At 39.3% G+C, this 25,261-nt stretch overlaps 1 protein-coding gene across 1 annotated transcript in view; it reads right to left on the bottom strand.

The window, feature by feature from the left end:
* Window positions 1-25,261, bottom strand: part of SORCS3 (sortilin related VPS10 domain containing receptor 3) — a 677,345-nt gene that overhangs the window by 83,548 nt on the left and 568,536 nt on the right. The window contains exons 12-14 of the mRNA XM_036737057.1: window positions 17,407-17,483; window positions 16,339-16,430; window positions 4,009-4,116 (exon numbers count right to left, since the gene is read on the bottom strand). Coding sequence (XP_036592952.1) covers window positions 4,009-4,116; window positions 16,339-16,430; window positions 17,407-17,483 — 277 coding nt within the window. The remainder of the gene's footprint in view (window positions 1-4,008; window positions 4,117-16,338; window positions 16,431-17,406; window positions 17,484-25,261) is intronic.

Below are 25,261 nucleotides of genomic sequence, written 5' to 3' on the forward strand. Positions count from 1 at the left end.
ATAGACTCCTCCATTTGTTTCCATCCTTGACTTCCATCAAAGCCCATCTTAGATGTTACCTCCTCTAGGAAGCCTGCCCTGATGTCCAATAGGCCATCTCTACCTAAACTCGTTATAGCACTTTGGCTGACTATCCTTTGAGATTTTATTTTGTGTCATACTCGTGCACAGGACACTTCACTCATCAAACTTAACGTGTATTCTTTATATGCCCACCACCTAGCAGAGTGAGAATTTAATAACTGTTGAGTTGAAGTGAAGAGACTACATTGGTCTCTTTTTCTTCCTTTTCTTCCTCATAGGAATTGTTTTGGTTTGTACTGCAAGAATTTGATGCTTGAGAGTACCTGTTCTTAGGCTGAATCCCTTACAGAAGTTTAGGCTATGAGAATTTACCTATCCTTTCTCTGAACACTTAAATCTATTTTCCTGGAATCTAGTATATGATTATACTTTGCCTGTTTTTTCTCTTTTTGTTATTTTAAAATAATTGCATAATGCATCCCCTATAAAGTTTCCCTCTTATCTACTTTATGAATGAATTCCGTCTTATTGTTCCAAAGGAATAGTTTCTTTAACTGCCTCTTCTATCTTTTGAAAAATAAGATTATCACCAAGGCAAGTCAACAATTTATTAAATGATCTTTTTTTAGTCAAGATCAAACTCAAGCAAATGTGACTGCAGTCTAATTCCTCTTCCCTAACGAGCCTCCATGTGGGATTTGTGAACTATTTCTGGACCTCATCATGCTCCCCCTGCTTCTGACTGGGCTGTCTTTTAGTATACAGCAACCACAATATTGCCACATTTCTTCCTTTCTTAATCCCAAGCCAAATGTTTCCCACGATGTTTCTCCTTTCTGTCATTCAAAGATTTCCTCAGACAAGAATGTGTGGCATAATGAGAATCTACTGTCCACTCTAACCTAATCTGTTCCTTTGTGAATAAAATATAAGGTTACATTGCTATGTTTTACCCATGAGTCAAGTAGAGTCAAGTCTCAGTTATACCTAAAAGTCAAATTCACCTCCTTTCACTAAGATGTTTAGTTCCTTTTATTATTCATTTTCATCGCGTATATTTGAATGAATGACTATTACTATTTGTCCTCTCTGTGGATAACATTTCTTGTGAATTATGGGGCGTTTCCTCTGCTTTTCTTTCATGCATAATTTGTATATATCATATATCAAACATAATCTAATGTTAATGGATCTAGCAAAAAATGTACGTTGGCAATTAGTTTTTTTCTCTCTCCCCATCCATTATCAGTACAAAGTCTTCTTCAATGTATCTTCAGTGTAAGAAAAACATCCATTGGATTTTTAACTAAAAATAATCTTATTGAATGTCCTCATTTTACAAATGAGGGGACTGAAGCCCACAGTTAAAGTGAACTCCCCAAGGACATACAAATAGTAAGTAACAGAGCTGATACCAAAGACAGCTCGTCTGCCCTACATCACGTCTTTGTTCCTGGCACTTGTTAACATTGTACTGTGATGCACTCCATCCCTGGACCAGAGCCTGTTATTCCAATATCTGAAGACTTACCCAAAAATTCAAATCCCATTTCCTAACACCATCTTCTCAATCAGATGTTTACTTTCCATCGCTAAATTTCTCTTTCTAAATCTGCCTTCAAACAGGAGCAGTTGTGAAAACCCATTCTGTGCCTGCTAAGTTTTTCATTTTCTTAGCTAAGAATTTATAATACCTAAAGATGCTCCCTACTGACATCCACACTGGTTGTAAGGTTTAACAAGTCTTGTGAGCCTCTTCATTACATTTCAATTTTACACAGAACTGGTCCTCAGCATGGAGCTGCCAAACCCCCATGACTCATCTCTTCTTCCCGTGAAGAACACTTGTTAGGTATCCTCCCTCCTGGAAGGATCTTCATTATTATTATATGGAAGGAATATGAGAAGATGGAAATTCCTCAGAGGGTCTAGATCCACCCTCTCTTCAAAGCATCTTAAAACTGTTCCCCAGACCCAGTGGTTCCATGTTTTTGTTTTTGGTTGTTTTTTTTATATTCTATCTTTTTTGGTAAGTTCTTTGACTTGCAGACCTCCTGAAATAGGTTAGAATTCCCTTATGCTGGGGCAGCTAGGTGGCTCATTAAGTAGAGCACCAGCCCTGGAGTCAGGAGCACCTGAGTTCAAACCTGGCCTCAGACACTTGACACACTTACTAGCTGTGTGACCTTGGGCAAGTCACTTAACCCCAATTGCCCTGCCTTCCCCCCCTCAAAAGAAAGAATTTTTAAAAATTTAAAAAATTAAAAAATAAAAAAAAGAATTCCCTTATGCCTTTTTTTCTATTTAACTCAAAGCACATCTTCCATTCTTTCCAATAAATACTTCACACCAATAAGCTGGAAAACAGCAAAGTTTCTTCCATATCTTCCACCTGTCGTTACAGGGAAAAAAAGAGCCAAGCTCTGCACTATATATGCAAGTAATTTTTGCTTGGCACTGGAAGAAGCATAACCATAGTACACTCTCTAAAGGTCACTTGAACATTCCCTTTGCCCTCTGTGCTGGCTAAAACTGAAGTCTTCAGTTTTCAATTATCTTTACTAAGTCTTTCTGTTAAATGCCATGATAAACTACATGTCGGCCACACTGAGTCTTTTCATGCAGGCTCTGAGAAGAGGCATTTGATAGCAACGCTTCCCATCCTTTCAGTCTTGATTTCTTCAATATCAGGCCCTAATTGTCCAAGCTGATTCCAGCTAATACCCTAATGCAACTGCCCTTAATTGCTATCTAAAGGAATTCAACTTCTAGTCACTTCTTGCTTTGCCTTTTGTCTCTTCTCAATGCATATTGGTCATTAGAAGGTGATATGGGGTGTCACAAAAGTCTTGGTGCAATTTAAAGCTTTAGCATCTGAAACCAAAAACCTTAACTACCATGTATTAAAAGCTCAGAACTGCACAAAGTCTTTTTGGACACCCTGTATATAGTCTTCCTTCTTCATGATGCCACAGACACCTGTCATCCCACCTGGTTACCTAAAAGCTATCAACTATAGCATAGGCTTTTTTCCTCCAATGCAGGTGGAACAACTTCTAAAGAATTTAAATACACAGCAAAATATTTAACACCAAGTCATAAAGGGAAATCTGGAAGGAACATTAGGGGTTATCTAGTCCAACTCTTCTCCCCAGCCCCTATATTCTACAGATGAGGAAACTGAGACCCAGAGAGTTTAAGTGACTTCCCCAAGCCTACACAGGCAGCAAGTCACAAAACAAGGATTCTAACACAGATCCTCTGATCCTCTAAATCCAATGCACCTCCCTAAATTATACTGAATTCCATTGAAAATAAATGAATCTCTGAAAAATCAGATGATGCCTCAGTATTTTATAGGCCAGAGTTCTTGGCTTGGTCTCAAGAAGATCTGAGTTCAAATTCTACCTCAGACTCTATGTGACTCTGGACAAGTCACTGAATTTCTCTCAGCCTGATTTCCCATCTGGAAAATGAGAAGGTCATACTTAATGGCCTCTGATATTTGTTTCAGCTTTAAATTTATTATTGCATTATCACTGTTATCAGACAGAAGTATAGAATGATAAGAGGTTGGACTGACTCGATAGAACTTGTGATATATAGTATGGAAAGAGCTTTTTAAAAAATCCTTTATTTCACCTTGTTTCTGACATGTATTTCTCATAATAATATGAAAAAATAATTTAGTTCTTTAAGCTTCATGTTTTGTTGAACTGAAATGAGCTGGGAGTTTACCACAATGCCTGACATTTAATTCCCTCATTAATTTTCTCAAAATGCTTTCCTTGGTTCTCACCACAGCACCATGAGGCAAACATAGTATCTGTTAAAATTCCCATTTTATTATTCCCCCATTTTATATATGGGGGGGTTAGGGTCTGAAAAAATGTTAAGACCTAAGATCACAAAGGAAGTCACTGACCAGAGTGGGGTTAAAACTCGAGTTTTCTGGGTTTCTACTGCACCATCAGCAGTACTCACGTCATTATCTGTGTCTCCACACCTGGATCCACCAGAGACCCATCCACGAAGAGTGGAGCCGAAGTAAAACCATACTTGTCCCAGGAGCTCCCCTCATCGAAACTCACCCTGGGTTGGAAACAAACACATGGAGGAAACAACTGAAAATCAAGCCATGTGGTTCTGTCATCATTTCACAGATTATTAAATTCCTTTCTACATTCTGCACTCTGGCAGTGTGGATTATCAGCAGGCATTAATCTTTTCCATCTCCCCATATTATTGTGAGATTTGATCAAAAATGTACTTCCTGGCTCAGGCAAGGACTATGTCTGATCGGTGAAAGCAATGAAACATATTAAAATTCAAATGCTGAACCAGAGAAGGTAGCTGGTGGACAAAGCATCACGTCCTAAGCACCCAGACTGAAACCAGAGGTGCAATTTACACTAGAATCAATCCAACCCTCCATGTTTCTGACATAGATAAATTGAGTAGTGCAGAATGTACCCTATGGGAACGGGGTATGTGTCTTTCAGACAAACCCTTAAAAAAAGCAATTTCCTATTTGTTCAAAATGGGTGTTAAGGTTGCCACCCACACACACAGTGGCACACACTGTTGGCCCAGCACCACAACTTCTTTGTTGTACTTTGGAGAATAAGCAATGTGTATTAGTATAAAGAAGAGAAACTAGTCAATTCTAAGTTTCAACAGCCCTTCTTCCTAGGTTCCTTTTCTCATTCAAAGGTGCCTACCTTCAGCCCCATTTAACCACAGGAATTACCAGACCTTTCCAGAGGACCTTTCTCAAGCTCCAAATGCATTTCCTCAAACTCAGTTCACCACATCATTTGTGTCCTACATATGGGAGTTTCCCATCTCAAATTTTTTTCTATGTGCTCAAACTGTTCACTTCCCTTTGTCTTTGTTTTTCATCAAGATCCACTTTCCCCCCTTATTCTGTTTTTCTGAAATCATATAAAAATAACACTGAGTTAGTTATTTTTTCTACAGTAGCCAGTGTACTACAGAGAGCATTCCTGTGCTCTGAGCATGCTGAGGACTATGTCTGCAAATGGAGAGCAAACAGCCTTCCATAAAAGTTTATTTGTTCCTAAATTATCTGTTTCTGTCTTGATTTCTAAAGAATTGGTCATTTCAGCCCTTTCCATAATAGGTGCCTGTACTGTGAGGGTTGGAAAGTAATCCCAGCCAACTGAAAGAGACAGGAAAAATTCGATTCCTTTTCTGGGCAAATGTATTTCTCATTTCAGAAATGAATAATAAGGTCCCAGCCTTGCAAGATGCTGCCTTTCCTTCTACATATAGTACTTGATTGCAACTCTTTGAATGGTCATTAAAAAAGGATAACTGGATCATTGTTTCAATTAATGCCATAGCCAACAGCTAGTCATCTACATCCATAAGGATCATAAGGCCAGGTAGTATTAGCCCTTTCACATTCCAAGTCAGAAATGCTGCATTTTTGAGGGCAAAGTGGTTTTACCAAAAGTCACTCTCCCAGAAAGATGCTACCTCAGGGATATATTTCTTTATCTCCCAAGCCTTGTTCTCAGTCCTTCCTTGGGTCAATATTTCGGTTGCACATTTACAAACCCATCAGACCTTGTGGAAGAAGCAGCCCTTGACCTCTGATGGAAGAAACTTCTAAAATAAAGCCATCCTCAAAGGAAATCTCTGGGGGAAAACTCACTTGAAAATCAAGCTCCCATATCTAAGTGCCTGGGGCACCTAGGTGGCACATAGAGTGCTAGGCCTGTAGTCAGGAAGATTCCTCTTCCAGAGTTCAAATCTAGCTTCAGACACTTACTATGTGACCCTGGGCAAGACACTTAAACCTATTTGCCTTGGTTTCCTCATTTGTAAAATGAGCTATAAAAGGCAAACCAATCCAGTGTCTTTAACAAGAAAACCCCAAATGGGGACACAAAGAGTCAGAGGCAACTGATAAACTTACTGAATAACAACAATCTAAGTCCCCGAGCCATCGTGATTTGACACTGGTTCTATGAGATTTGTTATATTAAAATTCTCACGAGCAGTATTTATCAATTCTTCATTTTCAAGCCAACAAGATATATTGAATGGTGTCATACTAGGATCCATTTTAGGAGCTGCTCTACTCAATATTTTCGTTAACCTGAATGAAGGAATTGAGAATATATTCATCAAAGCTACAAGCAGAACTGGATGACAGAGAATTGCCAATACTCCAGAGACAGAAATGAAATTCAAAATGACCTCCCTGGATTGGCAACATAGTCAATGAATGAGATCAGGACAAAATCCAGTGAGGTGGTCTACATACTGATAAAATAAAATAAAACTGCCAAGCATACAAATACAGGATAAAGGAAAATGGATTAGCCATTAACGTAAACCAAAAGAGGGATTAGGGTCATGCTCAACTACAAGTTAACAATAAGCCAGAAATTGCTGCTATTGTGAAAAGATTAAGCCACTGAGGTATTGGGGAGGGCTACAGAGAGTATAGCATACAAAGTTAAAAAAGCTATTCTTCTATTATAGTCTGAATTAAAGAAGTGGGCCTACTTTTAAGAGATATGGGAAAACTGACAATGATGATGAAAGCGAGGAAAAACATGTCTTACTAGAAAGAATTATTCGATTTGTGTCATTTGTCCTGGGAAAGAGTAAGATATAGAGTGAATTGATTAAGGTCTTTAAGTATAAGATGAGGATGCTAAGTAGTTGTTCTTACTATCTGTGGAAGACCAACCAAGAGGAAATGGATTTTAATTAAAGCAAAAGAGGCTGTAGTTGAACATAATGATAGGTATGACTGTCAAGATGAAAGATTAAAGATGAACTGAACTTAGAATAGGTGACTGAGAGAGGCTGTAATGTGTTCACCCTTTAAAATCCTCAAATACATCAGTAGAAAACTGTCTTGAATAGTTTAGGTGGTCATCAACTGGAGGGCCCAGAAGATCTCTTTTAGCTCCAAGATTCTATAATTTTGTGTTCAATTCTCGACAAAACCTTTCAAGAGGGTGTTGACAAAATGAAGAGCAATTTAGAAGGGGGAAACCAGAAAAGGGAAACAGAATCCACAGACTATGAAGAAAGGTTCAATGAGCTGGTAATCTTTAGCCTGGAGGATGGAAGATGATTTTTGTCTTCTAATAGCTGAATGCAGAACTAGAGTAAATGGGCAGAATTCATAAGCATGCAAATTTCAGTACAAAGATTGCTCTTAAAATTGGACCAGTCAGTTTGAGTTAGTAGTAAGCTCTCTATTACTGGAAATATTAAAAAAAATTGGCTGATTTGCCAAGGATGTTACAGAAAGTGTTTCTGAACTGGGTAGGAAGTTGGACTAAGGTTTTCTAAGGACTAAGGATTTCTAAGGTCCTATCCAGCAGTAAGATTCTGTGGTTCTACACTATTGCATTTTTTACCAAAGGAAAACAAACAGAATGAAAAAGCATTTCAAAGTAACTCTTCAAAACACTGAAGAAAATGCTACCTTGTATTGCCACTAGAGAAAGAGCTGCATTCATGAAATTATCCTGGTTTGAGACAACAGGTGAAATCTGTCATCCAGGTTTTCTCTTGAAGTGTGGAGCTACGTGGAATTTTCCCATATAATTCCAGACCTCAGCAGTAGGCATTTCTGGGCATCATTATTTGTATACTAATGCCACCTCCATCAAAGCTCTAGCACTTATGGCCATTTTTGGACGAACACAGGCACAGGAAGGGTCAGGAAATATTTGCATCTCCACCTCCAGGAGAATTCGTTGAAAGAAGACGCTGACAACTCATCATAGCTAAACAAACAGCCCCCTATCCTCTTGTCGATTAGGAACACTGTCTGCAGCCATTCCTCATCAGCGTGCAGCTGCGCTTCATGGGGCTATATTGTGTTTTTCACAGCAATGCTTTTAAAATACAAAGGTAAAACTTCATGGAAGCTCGCTTGCCTGCGACAGTACTTAGGTTCCAATATCTATTTATCTAAATGTGGGTGTTCACAAATAGGATGAGTTGTGGGTCTACTGTTTTGGTTTCAAGTATGTGGGTGTGTATGTATGTATGTATGTATGTACATGACTATATGCATGTATTGTGTATATATATGTATATATATATACATATATATATATACACATATGTACATTTTTTGCTTTTGATTTGTAAGAAAGAACATGCCTTACTAGCCTAGCTTAAGTTCCTGTAGCTTTCCCATTATAAACTGCTATTTTCTTTTAAAGGTAACTTAGTTATTATCTAAATGTGAGAACTGCTACAATTCAAATGTGTATGCAGAAAGAAGGAAGGTACTTTTTTCCCCTATACTCACACGTACGGGTATTACTACTAAAAAAAATTAATAGCCACAGCAAGGAGGAAAAATGAGTAAATTAATTAATCTCTCTTTACATAACAAATAATCTCATTACCTAGAGGGGTTAACTCCATCAGAAGACACTGTGTTTGCCTTCCATAAGTCTAAAAAGGTATTTTATACTACATAGGTAAAAACTAAAATTTTAATGGAAAGGTTTGTCATTATAATTTATAGCAAGAATTAAATGAATTATATAGGCTCTGGAACTGAGGTACAGATACAAAGAAAATTATTTAATTTGTCAGTTTTATTCTGCTGCACATATTTTCTGACGCTCAACTGCTAATGTAATTACTACATAGAACAATTTGGACGTGAGAAGAGAGGCATGCCCATGTGTGAATAGTAGTAGAGGGTCCCTACCCAAGTTTGCAGAATTTAGGGCCAATCTCAACATAATTTGAAAGAGAACAGCATAGTAATTCAAATGTCAAATTATCTCTGACTTGAGCTAAAAACAAACAAAATCATAAATCCTATGAGCAAGGACACTTTTTTTGATCATAGACAAGGTTAAGAACCCCTTTTCTCAGAATATTGCTTTTAAACACACAAAATAAAATACATAGGATTACAAAGGAAATCAGCTATATCGGAATACAGTTATCAACATATTTTTTAAAGGGTTCAAAGAACTTAGGTTAAGAAACCCTACATTAAAGGTTCTGAGAATACTGTTTTAATGATTTTGAAAACCAGCACTGGTTTCTGTTCAGGTAGTTCAAAACAAAGCTAATAGCCCTTATGGCATTGAAGGGCCACATGATGATCCAAGTTCCATCTAGCTATTTACTGGGAAGGCTATTATTTTGGAAATGAGCAGGGGTTGTGTCTATAAGCCATGATAGTTAAAGCAGAAATGCTTAGGTATGTAGCACAGCAAGGAAGTCTTTTTTTTTTTCCCTAAAAAGCAACATCACATAGGGTATTAGATCTAGAGCCGGAAGGTACCTTAGAGGTCATCTAGAGTACTCTTTTCAGTTTACATATGAGGAAAGTGAGTCCCAGAGAGATTAAGTGATTTACCTAAGGTTAAACAGGTTGTACATGGGAGAACAGGGATGTGAATTTATATCCCAGGGCTCTAAGTTCATCTTTCTTTCCACTGCACCACACAGATTCCCAACAGATAACACCACTCCAAAAGTCCTCCACTTAATGCGCTGTTTACTCAACAGAGTAATATAGAACTTACTTTCATGCTTTCCCCTGAGAAAAGACAGCTTCATTTTTCTTCAACTCATTGACCTTTCTGTACTAAAGACACAAAATCAACCAAGCAGACTTGTGATCTTCCTCCCAACAGAGAGAAGAGGCAGGTGTGTGTGAAGGTAAAGTTAAGTTTATGGTAAATGTCTTCCCTCCCTTCCTTCCCTGCCCCCTCCCCCCCCTCCAGCTTTCTGGGCCCATCCTCCAATGGGAGCTATTTCCATCCCAATCCTAAATGCCTGATTTTTCTGCTCCCTTTCCATTCCTATCCTACAGAAGCTCAAGTCCTTACACGTGAGTGATTCAAAACAGGGAGGCCCTAGTACCACCTCCCTCTGTAGCTAACGACAAAGGAACAAATGGACAAAAGCATTCAGGACCCACACACGGCTGTAGAAGGCCCAAGTCCGCAGCAGCAGCAGCATGTAAAGAGATTTCTACCTTTTCTACACAGGGAAGTAAAACAAACTTTAGTCTCTTGGGAGGCTTTACAGCTTAACAACTCCAGACTCCATTCAGTCTAATCCATTAGCTGATTATCTTCTTTGGAAATTATACAAAACTGAGGGGGTCTCTTAAATAACAAGGTGAGCTTAGTTTAAGTAGTACAGGTGTCCTCCCCACCCCAAAACACACACACACACACACACACACACAGAGTTTCTGATAAAGGGAGCATCCTTCAAGATTGATTAATAATTAAGGAAGAAAGTATCCAAAGCAATATTTTAATTTGTTTACTTATTTGGGAACGCAAAAGGTTTCTAAGGCAATCCAGAAAACCATTTTGATTATGTCATAAGGTCACAGATTTAAAATTAGAAGGGATTTCAGAAGTCATCTAGTCTAATACCCACACTGTACAGATAGGGAAACTGAGTCCTAGGGCTATTATGACTTGCCCCACTATCACCATGATTATAAGCCTCAGAGCTAGGATTTGAACTCAGGTCCTCTGAATCCTGAGTCCGGGATCTGTCCACCATAACACACTGCCTTCACTCCTCTGCTCAAAAATTTCTAATGCCTTCTTATATTTGACAGGTTAAAGATCAAATTCCTTAGCTTTAGTGGTATATGAGGTCCTCTGAAAATTGACCATTTGGACATCTAGAGGCCTGAATATCTATGCTTAACTCATCATCCTCTGAACACATATATACTTGATGCAATCTAATCTAAATCAATTAGTATGTACCACATGCCTTCTGTTTGTACCATATCATGCACCCGGGATAGAATACAAAATGAAACATGGTCGTTGCCCTCAAGAAGCTTGGTGGGGATACAATATGTAATCACATGAGTGTATGCGTGATCCCATGAGGAGGAGAGAACCAGGCCCAGCAACCAAGGGCATCTAGAAAGACTTCCATGGGAAAATGTTGCTGATCTGAGCCTTGAGGGGAACCAGAGAGTCTAGGAGGGAAAAGTGAAAAGAAAAGGTATTGCAGCCATTGGTGACAGCCTTTGCAAGGACATGAAGGAAGGAGGTGGAACCCTGATTTTAGGGAACCAGAAAATAGGCCATTTTGGACGGGATATAATTGTGAATGCAATAAACCTAGAAAAATAGACTGGAGTCACATTGTAAAAGGTTCTGAAAGTCAAGCAGAGAAATATTTATGTCATTTACGTGGTATGATAGATGAGGTGCTGCACTTTGACTTAGGAAGATCTGAGTTCAAACCCTACTTCTGACACTTACTAGCTGTGTGACTCTTGATAAATCACTTAACCTTTCTTAGTATGATACCTCACCTGTAAAAGGAAGATAATGATAGTACCTATTTCACAGGGTTGTTGTGAAGAATAAATGAGATACTACATGCAAAGCACTTTGTAAACCCTAAAGTACTATATAAAAATAATAAATTATTCAGTACTATTGTTATTTTATTTTCATTGTTAATAAATATTTATTTATAAATATTTTAAAGTATTTCATAAAAATATAAATAAAAATATTTAATAATTAATATATTATTTTTTTCTAGAGGCAATAGTAAGTGACTGAAGTTTTCAGCAAGGGAAAGAACATAATCTAGGCTGATCTTTCTGTCTTGGCACCTCTATAGAGGATGGACTGGAGAAGGGAGAGTCTCTGCTCCTTCATTCACGTTGTTCTTTCTGTCCAGAAAACCCCATCCACCCACCTATGGAAACCTTCCCATCCTTCCAGTGTCTCCTAAACTAGGCAGCTTTCCCCAATCATCCCAGCCAGGAGTGTTGGGGACTGAAGTACTGTGGTACCGAGCCCCTCCCCATACTCAGTGAACCTGTTTCATATCTTCATCTTGGGAAAAAGTCAATAGGGCAAAGACAGTCATATGCTTTCCTGTATTCCCCATAACATCAAATACAGAGCAAGGTGAAACGGAAATCCATTCTTTAAAGGAGCTTCCTGTTCCATCACCTCCACATTCAGCTAATCTCAGTTCACAGAGGATTTGCATGCCCTAAAGGTCAGGGATTTTTAATTGTCAGATTGAACTGGTTATAAACAACAGCTCATCCCTGAGTGGATCTGGCACCCTTATTACTAACGGCTCAAGGGATTGCAAGCATCTCTCTCATTCATTTGCCCCTCACACTCTTTCTGTGAAGTCAGCTGCTGCTGCTAATGATTATCCCACTTTACAGAGGGCAAAGCTGAGGGAGCGATTCCCGAGGTGACTGAGCAAGTAGGCTGAAGACCTAAGGTCTTAGGATCCTGCTTGTCTGCCTCTCTTCCCCCTTCCCTTCTGCTACCGGAATACAGTGTTTCCTTGAGATATCTCTAGCCAAAAACCTTCCTAGAATCTTATTACTGTCATTTAATACAGTGCCCTTAAAAGGCTTGGAATGTCTCTTGGCCTATATGTGCCACAAACTGGCATTTGTGATGTCCTTCAAGACCTGCCTCATGGCCCACTTTTCTCAAGAAGGCTTCCCTAACTGATCCTACCCTTTGCCTGCTCCATACTTAACTTGGTGTTTCTAGAGCATGTGGGAAAGACCTCAGTGACCGTCTAGACCAACCCACACCTGGAAAAAAATGGTCTTCTAGCTGACACTTGATGATCTCTACTCCCAATCCCATTTTGGATTGTCCTAATTGTTAGTATTTTTTTTTTGTTATATCAAGCTCAAATTTGCCTCTTTGCAATCTCTACCTATCACCCCTGGTTCTGGTCTCTGGGGCCAACTAGAACCAGTCTAATCCCTCCTCCCCATATTTGAAGACAACTATCCTTCCCTAAAGCCATCTCTTCCCAATGCTAAACATCACTGTTCCTCCAATTGATCCTCATATGTCAGGATTTAAGGCCCTTCCCCAACCTGGTTGCTGTCCTCTAAGCACTCTCTACTTTATCAATGTTGTTCCTAAAATGTGGCACCCAGAACTGAAAAGGATACACCAGATGTGGTCTGAACAGAGCAGAGTACAAGACTTTCACCTTCTTATTTCTGAAAGTTATGCCCAAAGCCAAGGCATAAATTTAGAAGGCATTCATGGCACAGTCCTTAGGCAACATTGAAACAACAGGACTTACCACATAATTATTAAGAATACTTAGTTAAAATAGGAAGCTATCTTGCCAGTTGGATGAATTTCTCTCTTCCTACCCCAATCCCATTCTCTTCCTCCACCCCAATTCAACTGAGGGCTCTTCACATCACTTGCACTGGAGATTTTCCATGGCTGCAAAATTTCCTAGTTCTGGTTCTAGCTATGCCCCTCTTATTGCAACCTAAAATCATATCAGCTGCCTTGGACACTCTGTTAACTCATATTGAGCTTGTAGTCCATTAAAAACCATAAAATGTTAGCTTTTCTTTTATTTTCTGACAAATTGCTATCTATCTGTGCTTCCCCATATTGTTCTTTTAAAGTCAATTTTTTGAACTCAAGAGTAAGAGTGGATTTATTACCATTCTATTTCATCTTATTAGATAAAACCAAAAGGCCTAGCCTGTCAAGATCTCTTTAAATCCTGGCTCTGTAATCCAGTGAATTGGCTGTCCTACCCAGCTTTGTACATCTGCATATTTGACAAACTTCCCATGTATGCCCTTAAATAATCACAAACAAAAACATTAAATAACAATTAAATTGAAGTAACTAGGTGGCATAGTGGATAGAGAGCAGGTCCTGAAGTCAGGAAGACCTGAATTCAAATGCAGCGTCAGATACTTATTACCTGTGTGACCCTGGGCAAGTCTCTTAACCCTTGTTTGCCTCAGTTTCCTCAAGTGTAAAACGGGAATAATCACAGTACCTGCCTTACAGCGTTGCTGTGAGGATCAAGTGCCTTGGGTGTAGTAAACATTTAATAATGCATATTTTCCTTCCATCTTTCCTCTCCTTCCTCCTCACAGTAAAGCTAAGAACAGATTACTGAGGCACTCCACTGTACACATTCTTGCCAGTCCATTGATGGTTACTCTCTGGGTCCTTCTAACTGTGTTCTCTCTCTCTCTCAAGAATAGAGGAGAAACTTTATCAGATGTTTTGTGAAAAATCTAAGTCAAATTGTATCTTCCACATTATCCTGATTAGTCAAATAATTGCAAAAAAAAATGAAATCAGTTTCATCTGGCATGACCTGTGCTTATAAAACCATGCTGTAGCACCTTTGCAAAAACTGACCAGCCATTAGGGTATTAAAAACCTCACAAACAAATACCAAAAAGAAGAAATACTAAACACATCCTTTACTGATCACAGTGAAATAAAAAGCCCTTTGAAAAATGGATTAAAAATTAATTGGAACCTAAATTACATAAACACAAAGAATTTGTGAATCACAACCAAATAGAAACAACAGAACATTTCATCAGTTAAAATGTCGACAACAAGACAACATACCAAAAGTAATTTCTTAGGTTACTATAAAATTACGTGTATGTACATGTGTGCATACATACATACATACATACATATATACATGTATGTACACACATGTGCACGCAGAGATAATACATATGTGTATGCATGTATGTGCATGTGGACACATATGCACACCAATATATGTAATATACATATATAAAAACTTTCATTAACAAAATAAAAGAACAAATCAATGAATTGGGCATGAAGCTTAAAAAAACTAGAAAAGTGACTGATGTAAAACCCTCAATTAAATATCAAAGTAGAAATTCTAAAAATCAAAGAGATTAACAAAAATGAAAGTTTTAAAAATATCTACCATTTAGTTGATAAATAAAACTGGGATCTGTTTTTAAAAATGAAGCTATGCACTGTCTTTGTGATTAATGCTTCCTCTCTAGATTTTTACTAACAATTTCTTGAATAATACATTCTAGAATTTTACTAGGAAGGGACATCAAGTTCATTGGCCTATAGTATGTAAACTTATTTTTCTCCCTTTTTTTGGTCAGGGGCAGGAGTACAAGGAAAGACAGGGGAGGTAAGGGGACAGAAAGAAGGACAACACTTATCTTTTCTACTTCTTTGGCACCTTTCCTGTTCTCCATGATGTTTCAAAGATCCCTGGCAATGGCTGGGCTATCATCATATCCTAGGATAGAGTTCACCTGGATGAGGTGATAGAACCCATCCTAGGATGCTAAATGTTCTCGTGCTCATTCTTATTCTCATTTAAGAAAGCAGCATGATGACATTTGAAACACTAACTTTTGTTTTCTAATTGCTTCATGTAATCTAGTGTAATCTCCCCACACAAATAAAAACTCCCCAAGAGTGGGTATAAAGTCTTTTTTCTTCATGCTATCCCTTCCTACCCCTACCACTATTACTATAGTGCACAAGCCCAGATCTCTGAGCATGATAGATGTCAGGTAAATCATGAGAAATTCCTTGATTCCTTGCCTTCTGCTCCCATTCCACCCAGGTAACCCTACTGGCTTTCACTCATGGATTCAGATCTGCCAACATTCTGGGACCGGTTCTCACTCTGGACCAAGAATATATAAGGTGTCTCTCTCAGAAGATGATTGGCTCAGTTATCAGGTTTCATTCTCGCTTCTGGGGTCTTAACTCTGTCACCCAGAAACTTTTGCATGCATCCTGACCTTTTGTGGCTCCTGCCTTACCTCTGATGATTATCTCCAACTTATGCTGTATATACTTTGTTCATACACAGTTGTTAGTATCTTGTCTCCTCCGTTAGACTGTGAGCTCAGGAACTGTTTGTTTTTTCTAGCCTACCCTTCTATTTCTCATGCTTAGCACAGTGCCAAGCACATAGTACGTTGCTTAATAAATACTTGTTGATTTGACATGACTTGTGGCTCAGACTCTCTGACCTCCACACCTGAACCTTTGTGCTCCAAGCTCCTGGCCTGAGATCTCAATCCCTGATGCCTAAACTCTTAGACTCTGGACTTTGCCTATGACCAGATTGTAGTGCTTGCCTGTTTCTCTTGGTATTCTCTGACTACTCTTCACTTCACTTTTTGGCCATTTGGTTTAAAGTACCTGCTAGCCTCATTAACATCTATAAAGACTCCCTGTTTTTGTCCATCTTGTCCCATTACTCCTCAAACCCTGGCATGACAAAAGCTTATTAAATGAAAAAAGCATTGCTCTACATGAATTTGTTGGAATTTTTCAGGTACTGGGCCAGGGATAGCATCTGCTTTGTAGGGAGAGGAGATGCATGTGAAGTGGCGCCCCAGAATCCACCTCTGACATTTGTATGAAATGATATTGATTGAAGAGACCAATTCAACTCTATTAGAGAACTATCTCCACTGGGGTATTGATCTGTCCTTACCACAAATGCCTGATGGGCATAGACGTGTGTTTCATGGCCACAAGAGCTCCTCCCCAGTCCAAGAACCAAATGTTATACTCTTCATCAAAAATCTGAAAACAGAAATCAGATGGGGATGGGGAGGAGAAGGGTGAGGAGAATTAGAATGATTCAGTCAATGTGAGCACTCAACAAATTCACTCAGAAGACTATTTGACTTTAGGGAGGCATGTGAAGATTCAACATAGGCTTTCTATACAATATAGGTTGGAGATTTCAGCACATTTTATTGCGCCAGTCAGCATCTCTTTCTTCTATCTAATCTACACTGATGATTATTATGTTCAGACCAGAGCAGATTGGAGAATTTCCTTTATGCAGAACTTAGCTATTCTCTGTCTTGCATTGCCACTTATTTTCTATCATTTGTGTTCTATTTCCCTATTCTCATCATTCACTTCTTAAGGACAAAGATCACACCTCTGCATTCCTCATAGTACCTAGAACAGGGCTTTGCATGTAGCATGTGCTCACAAAAAGCCTGTTGACAATGCTTTATACACCTGTCCCCAAATAGAACTGATCTAAGAAGAGAATCCCTTGGCTACTGTCTAACATCACCAATCAATGAAAAACACATATCTATGTATAATTCATGGCTCTTCAGGCAAATTATTCAACTGGTCTAAAATCACTCTAAGGCTGTATTTATCCAACACCAAAACAGCCATAGAATTATAGAAAAGTAAATCTAGAAAGGGAATTTAAAGATCATTTACTCGAAATGTTTTGTTTCAGAGAGAAAGAAATTCAAGCTAGATGTTAAGTAACCCCTATAAGTCTCCAGAGCTGGATAGGGCAGATCCAAAACTAGAATTCATGTCTTCTGACATACTTCCAGCCACATGCTGCACACTGATCCCTACAATCAGTTTGCCTGGTTTTTATGATGAACTGATTCAAAGGAGTCAATATTTGAGTATTATGTAGTCCTCACCTAAGATTCCTAAGCAATTTGAGAACCTACAGCCAAGAGTTGTAGCTACAGACAGAAATAGACATGCCTCCCTCTGCCCTTCCCCAAGTTACCTGTCTCCAGGTATTTCCCCCATCAGAAGAGACAAACATGCCAACTTCCGTGTATGAGAGTTCTGTGCCAACATTGCCTGAAATAGAAGCAAATCATTTGAGAAGCATGAGGCAACTTTGAGAATAAATTGGTTTGTAGAGAGCAGTTTACTGAACAGTTTTTGTCTGGTTTTGATTTTCCTATTCCAGAACCACAGTACATGGTGGAAAAACCAGTGAGAAGAAAAAATGGGCTCCAATAAAAAAATCAAGAAAATTTCAATTACTCCAAGGCTTGGAGTTTCTAAGTAATAAATGGAGATCTCGTATATTTTTAACTCTTTTGGATCATGGAATTGCAGAATCTTGAGTTGGTCAGGTCAATATTAGGCCCTGTGCAAGCATCTCTTCCCTAATCAGTAGCCATCCAGCTTCTACTTACATATGTCCTGCAACAAGGACTGCCAAACTTAATGAAGCAAATCATTCCACTATGAGACAGCTAGGGCAAAATCCCCATGACAACTTGGGGATTCCCAAAGAAAGCAGAATAAAATGGGAAGCTCTACTTCTTTGTGAGTGCCTTAAGGTACATTCACTCACTTTTAAAGGAGCCCTGTCTCACCAAAGACTCATTTTCCTTAGGCAATAAGCATGTATATACTAGTACAAACTGCTAAAAATTATAAGCTCTTCTTTTGTACCTGTATCAGATTGCTTTCTGTCTTGGGGAGAGAGGAAGGGAGGGAGCATAATGTTAATGAACTAGGAAGATCTTCTCTGCCCATTAATAGGCTTCACATGGAGCCCACTAAGAGAAGCTTGCTTAGAGGCTTGCTTATAGGAAGGCTCACACCTTTAGCTAATTTCTAATGAGGCACTGAGTCAAAGGGTTGTGATGCCCTCTGGCTCTGAGAAGTGTATACATACTCTGAGGTGGGGTTTTGCTTTGGGGGCTTGCCTAAGAGAAGGGCCTTGTGATTCCCTAGTAGAGACTCTGAGTGGCCATATGTTCAGAGACTGCTCAGAGGAAAAGGCTCCCGATCCAGTGATGTATGTATAGTGTATAGCAATATTGCTTTGATTCAGGCAGTAGAGCCTTGTCTGTTGGTCTTTATTTCTCTGCTTGTATTTTCTCTGAAGGTAGGGTGCTGATCAGTGAATGTAATTAAAGACTGTTGACCCCTAGATGGCGGCTGGAAAGCAGAAACTAGCGTGAGCTCCCTGCCAAGTCCCTCCAAAAGAGAAGAACTGCAGAAGCCACAAAATAGTGGAGGGAAGCAGGGCTCTAGCCCAGGACAGCCTGGATGGTCCCTGGGTAAGGTCTATCCTGCACGGAGCTGGGAGCAGAGCCCAGCATGGGCAGCATGGACCAACCAGACCAGGAGCCGGGCAGAGCGTGCCCTAGTGCCCTGAATCAGTGAGCTACAGCAGTTACGAGACTTCTCAACCCACAAACACCAAAAACAACAGAGAAGATTAGTGGGAAAACCTGCAGGGGACAGAGCGAAAAGAGTTTGAAAAGAGTTTGCAGTTCGGCCACCGCCCCGGGGGGGGGGCAGTGGAGGTGGGGTACCGACAGAACTACAGCTGCAGTTGCTTCTGGCCCGAGGCCAACTTGGTGGAAGGAATTAAGTGAAGGATCAGAGCAGGAGTGCAGAGCCTGCTGAAGATCTAAGTCCAGTCCAGGTTGGGGGTTCTTGGGGAAGGAGGAGTGCTGGTGTGACAGAGCTGGCTGTAATAGTTCTGAAATCAACAGCGCATCCCCTCAAGCTTGGAACATAGTACTCTTTACTCTACAAGCAGTCATACCCTGACGAAAAACTCAAGGGTGAAGTAAGTTGGCTGGGAACATGGCCAGGCAGCAAAAATGTAACCAGATTCAGTCTCAGACTTTGGAATCTTTCTTTGGTGACAAAGAAGAGCAAAACATACAGCCAGAAGAAGTCAACAAAGTCAAAGTGCCTACAACAAAAGCCTCCAAGAAAAACATGAACTGGTCTCAGGCCATGGAAGAGCTCAAAAAGGATTTGGAAAAGCAAGTTAGAGAAGTTGAGGAAAATTGGGAAGAGAAATGAGAAGGATGTGAGAAAACCATGAAAAACAAGTCAATGACTTGCTAAAGGAGACCAAAAAAATACTAAAAAATATACTGAAGAAAACAACACCTTAAAAAATAGACTAACTCAAATGGCAAAAGAGCTCCAAAAAGCCAATGAGGAGAAGAATGCCTTGAAAGGCAGAATTACCCAAAGGGAAAAGTAGGTCCAAAAGACCACTGAAGAAAATACTACCTTAAAAATTAGATTGGAGCAAGTGGAAACTAGTGACTTTATGAGAAATCAAGATATTATAAAATAGAACCAAATGAATGAAAAAGCGGACGACAATGTGAAATATCTCATTGGAAAAACCACTGACCTGGAAAATAGATCCAGGAGAGATAATTTAAAAATTATTGGACTACCTGAAAGCCATGATCAAAAAAAGAGCCTAGATACCATCTTTCAAGAAATTATCAAGGAGAACTGCCCTGATATTCTAGAGCCAGAGGGTAAAACAGAAATTGAAAGAATCCACCGATTGCCTCCTCAAAAAATCCCAAAAAGAAAACTCCGAGGAATATTGTTGCCAAATTCCAGAGCTCCCAGATCAAGGAGAAAATACTGAAAGCAGCCAGAAAGAAACAATTTGAGTATTGTGGAAACACAATCAGAATAATACAAGATCTAGCAGCTTCTACATTAAGGGATTGAAGGGCTTGGAATACGATATTCTGGAGGTCAATGGAGCTAGGATTAAAACCAAAAATCACCTACCCAACAAAACTGAGTATCACGCTCCAAGCAAAATATGGATTTTCAATAAAATAGAGGACTTTCAAGCTTTCTCAGTGAAAAGACCAGAGCTGAATAGAAAATTTGACTTTCAAACACAAGAATCAAGAGAAGTATGAAAAGGTAATCAAGAAAAAGAACAAGAAAAAGAAATCGCAAGGGACTTACTAAAGTTGAACTGTTTTGTTTACATTCCTACATGGAAAGATGATGTGTATGATTCATGAGACCTCAGTATTAGGGTAGCTGAAGGGAATAGGTATATGTGTATGTATGTGTGTGTGTGTATACCATTAAAACACACATATATAGGTATATGTGTGTATGTATACATATGTATATATGTGTGTGTGTATGTATGTATATATGTATGTGTATATATATATATACAGGGAGAGAGAGAGAGGGCACAGGGTGAATCGAATATGAAGGGATGATATCTAAAAGAAATAAAATCAAATTAAAGGATGAGAGAGGAATATATTGAGAGAGGGAGAAAGGGAGAGATAGAATGGAGTAAATTATCTCGCATGAAAGTGGCAAGAAAAAGCAGTTCTGTAGGAAGAGAAGAGAAGGCAGGTGAGGGGGAATGAGTGAATCTTGCTGTCATCAGATTTGATCTGAGGAGGGAATACCATACACACTCAATTGGAAATCTTACCCCACAGGAAAGAAGGAGGAAGAAGATGAAAAAGGGGGGATGATAGAAGGGAGGGCAGATGGGGGAGGAGGTAATCAAAAACAAACACTTTTGAAAAGGGACAGGATCAGGGGAGAAAATTGTATAAAGGGGATAGGTTAGGAAGGAGCAAAATATAGTCAGTCTTTCACAACATGAGTATTGTGGAAGGGTTATACATAATGATACGCATGTGGCCTATGTTGAATTGCTTGACTTCTTAGGGAGGGTGGGTAGGAAGGGAAGAGGGGTGAGAATTTGGAACTCAAAGTTTTAAAAACAGATGTTCAAAAACAAAAAAAAAGTTTTTACATGCAACTAGAAAATAAGATACACAAGCAATGGGGCATAGAAATTTATCTTGCCCTACAAGAAAGGAAGGGAAAAGGGGATGGGAGGGGAGTGGGGTGACAGAAGGGAGGGCTGACTGGGGAACAGGGCAACCAGAATATACGCCATCTTGGAGTGGGGGGAGGGTAGAAATGGGGAGAAAATTTGTAATTCAAACTCTTGTGAAAATCAATGCTGAAAACTAAATATATTAAATAAATTAAATTAAAGATTGTTGACCCCTTAAAGAGCCATCTTCCCTAGTAAAGCAGGTCAAAGAACCTGTGCTAGCATCCATCCTCGGTGTGCCAGTGTAATTGCTGTTACAGGGAGGAAGAAAAAAATTTGGAACTCAAAATTTCACAAAAAATGTTGAAAACTATCTTTACATGTAATTGGAAAAAGAAAATACTATTAAGAAAAAAAGGAAAATTATAAACTCTTTTTGTTGTACTAGTACTTTATGCCTTTCCACTCCAACCCACTGGCCCTAATTCTATCTTGTAGAACCACACAATATCCATCTACTTTCTCCTCTAGTTGAGATTCTTTCACTTCTTTCCTTACTGGCCTCCTCTCCTCTTTCTCTTCTTTAAGCTAAGGATCATTTTAAAACATTTTTAACTAGACCTGTAATTTTATCAGTGTAGGGAGCCCTCAGCAATCAGTTCTCTCTATCATCACATATGGCCACCTGATTTACCACTGATAATCTTGGAGAGTTACCTGGGACACTAAGAAATGGATTGACTTGTCCAGGGTCACAGAGCTAGTATGTACAATGTAAGAGGCAGGACTAGAGCCCACTCTTCCTGACTTGAAGGCCAGCTCTCTATCCTGTGCACCACACTGCCTCTTGAACATCTGTAGTCCTTTTAATTCAATAGGCATTTGCTTCAGTTGTTACTTGTATGACATAATTTTGAATTGCTTCCATGTCCTATCTTTCATTTCCTGGACAATATTCAGACTGTTGATTTCCTTTTAAAATGTAGCATTCAGAACTTAACATAATGATCCAGATGTGTCCCAACTGGGGCACAACAAAGCTGGAGATTCTATTTCATTCTCTTAGTGTCTTAAGTTACGTTAGATTTTGAAGCAGCCTGATCCCACCAATGTCTTTCATTTTCCTTGAGTCTCAGCATGCTCTTGAAAGTTCCATTAAAACTCTGCTTTATTTTTGCTCCTTACATAGCACCTAGGAACGAGAACAGTCATCTATGGGATGTTATCTGATCACTCAATCAGAAGGTGCTTGGGTCATTAATCTGAAAGAAAACTGAAAATATCCCCCTTGCTGCTCATTCCTCATAACCTTTCATAGACCCCATTGCCTTCTACTATCTTTGATTCTAGGAGATTTGTGCCCCATCCCCCCATTGAGGAAAGGGACTAACTATGTACTCTGTGCAGTTCAGTTTTGATAAGCAGCATGGAGAGCCCCAAAAGTGAAGCTACAAGACCTGTGTTTGAATTCCAGGACTACCTTGGTCAAGTCACTTAGCTTTTTCATCTATAAAACAGACAGTCCTCATATTTTTTCACTCACAACACTGTTGTGGGAATAAAATATAATGTATATGGAATCATCTTTAACCATAATCTGCATCTTTTTCAGCATGGTGCTAAATGAATGTTTATTGAATGGATGGAACTATCCCAGTTCCTCAGACCAAATCCACCATTGAACTGAAGTCAATGGGTACAGGTGTGTGTGTGGGTAGGGTGGGGGAGGTTTCTATGTGGAAAAAGAAAAAAATACATATACACATGTGAAAATGCACTGCAGTGGCTGGAATTTTTTCTTTAAAAACAGCAGAAAAGGAATGTTAGCTCCTACAAATCTGTAACCTAAATAGGAGTACAATTAAAAGGCAGTAATGAAAATGTTAATTGAGCTCCTGACATTTAATGCTCCAAAATGAGAAATTAAAGCCCTTCTACTGCCTGTCAAACCCCTATCAGCATTAGAGAGTGCACAACTAGCCAACTCATTTTGACACACAAGCTTCCCAGAATAACCCCCAGGCTCTGTAAGCAGTAGAGCTGGGAAGTGATCAGGGAGAGGTTTGGTGAACAGCTCCAAAGAGTGGGTGTCTAGAGTAAATGATCCCATTCTGCTCACTGGGGATTGGAGAAGATGTTACTGAAGAAAAGAGAAGCTATTGATCTTTTGGGGAAAGCTGTCTTCCCATGGAATTACAGAGCTGAGAGGGAGCCTTAGAGATCACTTAGTCTAAGCCTTCATTTGGCATCTATGCTCATCAATGCCCACCCAACCATCCATGAAGAACAGTTCACATTGATTACATAGTGCTTTACTGACAAGAATTGAAAATGCTCTCATCTCCATTCCACAAGTTAGGAAACCAAGGCTTGAGGATGAAATGATAATAATAGCATTTATGACATTCTTTAAAGTTTACAAAGTGCTTTGTATGTGTTACTTCTTTTGCTCTTCACAACAACCTTCAAGGTAAGTGATATTACTAGCTCCATTTTACATAGGAAGAAACTGAGGTTGAATGATGTTCAATGGCTTGTTCAAAGTGTCAAAGCTAAGTGTCTGAGAAGGATTTGCATCCAGGCCTTCCTTATTCCAAGTACAGTACTCTTTCCACTGCACCACCTAGCTTTCTGTAAGGAGAGCTGGGTCACTCAACTAGTAAATGTCTGGGGCAGAAATGACTTGTTTACAGAATCAATGGGAGATCCAACATTAGAGCTCAAGCTGATAGGGCGGGCCTTAGAGAATACCTACTAATAAAATCATAGATGTCAAGTCAGAAGGAATCTCAAAAGTCATCAAATATTACTCCCCCATTTTATAGGTGAGGAAATTGAAACCAAGGGAAGTTCAATAACTTGTCCAAAGTCCTATAAGTAATGTCAGAAATGGGATGTGAACCCAAGTCCTCTGTCTCCAAAGCCAGAATTCCGTTCACTAAACCCCACTGTCTCCCCAAAAGGCAAATGTCTGGCATGTTAGATGAGCCCTTACTTCCTGGGGAAAGCGGATGTCAAAGGTCATTTAGTACAACTTCTTTGTTTGAGAGGTAAGGAAACTGAAAGTGATTTACCTAAATATGTACAGAAAATAAATAACAGAGGAGGAATTCAAATCCACATCCTGATTCCCAAAATCCACTTTCTACTCCACCAATGTTGCCTTTTGTGTTATATCTTGACTCCCAGTTCAGTGTGTCACCCTATAGTGATAAGAACACTGGGTTGAGACTCAGAAGACCCAGATGCCATTTTGACCTCTAACACTTCCTATTTGTATGATGAGCAAGTCATTTTTCTTTGTGGGCCTCATTTTCCCCTTTTGAAAATGGGGATAATACTTGTGTTACTTGTCAGGAAGTCATGTTGTGAACTAATCTTCATGGGTGCTTGGGTGGGCATTGGGGAGTTGGCTTTACCTAACCCTTCATATGTCTCTGCTGGGCTTGATGTTTACCATCGCAGAAACTAGCACATCAGTAAAGCTTTGCTCTGAATTAAAGGGGGTCTGAGAAGACAGCAGTCAGTTTATCTTATTCTTCATGGCTGACAATATATGATTATCTCAAAATTTTAGAGTTAAAAGAGACAACCCCCTTATTTTACAAATGAGGAAACTGAGACCCAGACAGCTTTAGAAACATCCCCTAGATCACACAAACAAAGCTTGCATTCCAATCCATATCCTCTTCTTCTAAATCCAGGTCTCATTTCACCATAACTGAAGAGATGGAAGTGTCTCCATAAATTTCTCTAAATGCTCCAGGACCTTGCCCCACCTCATGAAATGTCCCGTTGGCCCATATTTGCTAAAAATATCTGGCATGGATCAGAAAGAGGCTATTTTGATTCATATTCTAAACAGGTAAAGTGGCAGAGAAGGTAAGAATCAGCCAAAATACCTGGGTACATCAGTTAAGCGAAGCAGATGCATCTATTCCCTACGTGTTATGTATTGTGGAGTAAGAGAGAAGAAAAGAGTGACTACCTTTTAAAGGTTAATCGGAAAACTAATGAAGTT

The sequence above is a fragment of the Trichosurus vulpecula genome, chromosome 8 (assembly GCF_011100635.1).
Source record: "Trichosurus vulpecula isolate mTriVul1 chromosome 8, mTriVul1.pri, whole genome shotgun sequence".
NCBI classification, from domain to species: domain Eukaryota; kingdom Metazoa; phylum Chordata; class Mammalia; order Diprotodontia; family Phalangeridae; genus Trichosurus; species Trichosurus vulpecula.